At 43.0% G+C, this 2,945-nt stretch overlaps 1 protein-coding gene across 1 annotated transcript; it reads left to right on the top strand.

Moving 5' to 3' along the window:
- Window positions 1-250: 250 nt before the first annotated feature.
- Window positions 251-2,010, top strand: LOC309575846 (uncharacterized protein; the record flags this gene model as incomplete). Its single annotated transcript, XM_082286680.1, has 3 exons — window positions 251-305; window positions 1,110-1,226; window positions 1,805-2,010. The coding sequence occupies 3 exons, from the start codon at window positions 251-253 to the stop codon at window positions 2,008-2,010; spliced, it is 378 nt and encodes a 125-aa protein (XP_082142806.1).
- Between the last annotated feature and the right edge of the window lie 935 nt (window positions 2,011-2,945).

Genomic DNA, 2,945 nt, shown 5'->3' on the forward strand with positions numbered 1-2,945 from the left:
CATGTCTGGCACTGAAAGGTGAATACATTGGCTCCTTCCTGCTCCTGGAAGAGTTTGCCTGCAGGGCTCGTGGAGATGAGGTTCGTGTGATTAGAGGTGCAACCGGAATAAGCTCGATAAGTAGCACTCTGCACACCTCTTTATCCTGTAAGTTATCCTCTGCAGAGGATTAGGGATGTAAGAGAAGCATTAAGGCTTTCATAGCAAACAAACTGCTTTCTTTGGCTAATGGTGCATCTCTTGGATCTCCATGATGTGGACAGTCTTCAGCCTGGTTCTTGTCAGCTCCCTTTTTGTCCTCAAAAGTAAGTCAACTCCTTTTTCTTCCCTTTTTTACTTCATTTGCATTTCCTGCCTCAGGCATGGCTCAGCCTCTTTGCTGTTCTGGGCTGCTCTCCTGGGTTGGGTTGGTTTCAGGTAATTTTGTGTTTGTGGTTAGCAGCACAGAACTGCATCTCTGTGAAGATAAATATGACTGCTAACAAGCTCAAATGTCCCTACTGACAGCAAGGGAGGGATTTCTGCTCTGCGAGCTCCAAGTGTGGTATTTTAAATACCTTTCAAACTCCTGCTTGCCTTTGAAAATACCATGTAGTTTGAACCAAGGGAAAGAGAGAGGATTGAGTTATGGTTGTAATGTTTAAAGAGCAGAACTCAAGATACACTGTTGTGCTTTCCAGCTGAATTGATACTTCAGAAGAAAAGGAAAATTGGATAGTTGTAAGATTTTATGTGCATAGAATGTGCTTTTTCATGGTACTGTGAACCAAAGATCATGATGGAGGGGGAGAAGAACAACTTGTGGGCTCTGCTCTGAAAATGTTACCTGAAGATGTGGAGGCAGTTACAGAACATCAGATGGTTTTTGTATTATTTTAAGTGCAGATTGTAACAAATAACTCTGGTTGATTTTTTTTTTTTAACCAGTATCTGAACCATTTCTAAAAAAGAACCATTGATAAGATTTGCAGAATCTTTGGATTTTCTAAAACTTCTTTGCATTTTTTTGTGTGTGTGCTTGAAGCAACATTAGAAAGGCTGATATTTTTAAATACTTTTTTAAACCCTAAACAGTCCTGCTCTGAGTGGTGTCTTCTCCCTTCACCCAGGTGAAGCACTGCAGTGTTACACCTGTGTAGGTTCTAGTGATGACGACTGCAACAGACAAGGAAGTCAGCAGTGTCCAGGCCATGCAGATGCCTGTGCAGTCATTAGAGGACAAGCAAGTAAGTGTCACAAACAGGTCAGACTCGTTACATCTGTCATAAATAAATAATCAGTGTTGGAAAGAGAAGAATGCATAGTAAGTTAAGGAGAAAACCAAAAGTAAATGTCTCCTCTCAAAATAAACCTCACTAATAAATCGCAATCCTAATTTTGTTGTATCTGCAGTGTGACACAAAATCCCACTGGGAATGATTTGTTGGTGTGCCACGATGAGCTGCACCCACTCTGTGTGAAAGCTGGAAAGGCATTTTAAGCATTGGCCACTTTTTACTTAAGTGACTTACCTGGAAATTAGGAGATGGAAAAGAAGCTGATGAGCCCCTGCACTAGGGGCTATCCAAATATCTACCCAAAGATATTTGAGCTGCCCTAATTGCCTCTAAGATAAATGAAGAGTTATTTAAGTGGGAGCTTGTGGTGTGCTGCCGTGCGTTGGGATCATAACCATTTATTTGTGCAGATCAGCCAAACCCAAGGTTGTTGCTCAGTGCTGGGTGGTCAGGCTGGTCCTGAGGGATGCAGGTGGGAGCAGGTGACCACTTGCAGCCCCTCTGGGCTCACTGTGGCTCTGTTCCAGGTGGCATCATGAAGTCCTGCTCGTTCAGGTCCTTCTGCGAGCGGGCGAGGAGGGACGGCTCGAGGGCGCCCGGCGTGAGCGTCCACTGCTGCTACTCCAACAACTGCAACGCCAGGAGTCAGGCTCCCAGAGTCACCAGCTCCAGCAGCTATTTCTCCCTCCTCGTCTTCACACTGCTCTGGCACCCCTTGTTGAAGCTGACATGAGGGGAGAAAGAAAAAAAAAAGAGTATGCTGAAGCAACAATTCTGCCTTCTTAGCAAGGGATGATAATATTTCCTAATCACATTGCTCCATATATCTCACTAGGCAAAAAGCTGTAGGAAGGCCTGGCAGATGTTTAGATAAAAATTGTTTCATCTGCTAAATAGGCCTTGATCTCTGTGTAAGAAATGCTGCCCTGTTGTTTATCCTGAGGGGTTGATTGTGCAAATACGTAACATTTTCCTGCAATTTAGATAAGGAGAAATCTTTGCTGCAGGTAGCCTGGTAGTAAGGTAAAAGGCAAATGTCTGCCAAATGCTGTTTACTGTTGGCAGACATTCAAAAGCAAGCTAAAATTTTCAAGCACAAAGTGACTGAAAATTCTAGCAAGCAAGTTAATCTTTCAGAGAGCATTGGCATACTGGACAAAGCCGGGAAACTTGAAATACAGATGATTTAGTATTAATGCAAACTGGTAAGAGAAGGTCATTAAGGGAATAATGCATGGAGGTATATTGTATTGTATTGTATATTATATCCCTGTCAGTGTCCAAGGCCAGGTTGGAAGGGGTTTGGAGCAACCTGGGATAGTGGAAGGTGTCCCTGCCCCTGGCAGTGGGGTTGGAACTGGATGGTCTTTAAGGTCCCTTCCAACCCAAACCATTCTATGGTTCTATGCTTGTATTTCCTGGGAGAAAAAACACCTTCCAGTCTTCTCTTTTCTGTTCCTTTGAGAATCTTACCACAGCACTGAAAGAAGAAGAAAGAAGAGCTTGGAAGTTGTTTTTGAACTGGCAAACTCCATCCAAAGATTGGCTCAATCTATCTCCACTGCTGGTTTTAAAAACAAGTGGTTAATCCCTGTCTTGTAGGCAAATTATAACTTGAGTTTATAATTCTTCTTGAGGTTTCAGTTATGTAGATAATTCTCCACTGTC

Source organism: Coloeus monedula (genome assembly GCF_965178545.1).
Source record: "Coloeus monedula genome assembly, chromosome: 8".
NCBI lineage: Eukaryota > Metazoa > Chordata > Aves > Passeriformes > Corvidae > Coloeus > Coloeus monedula.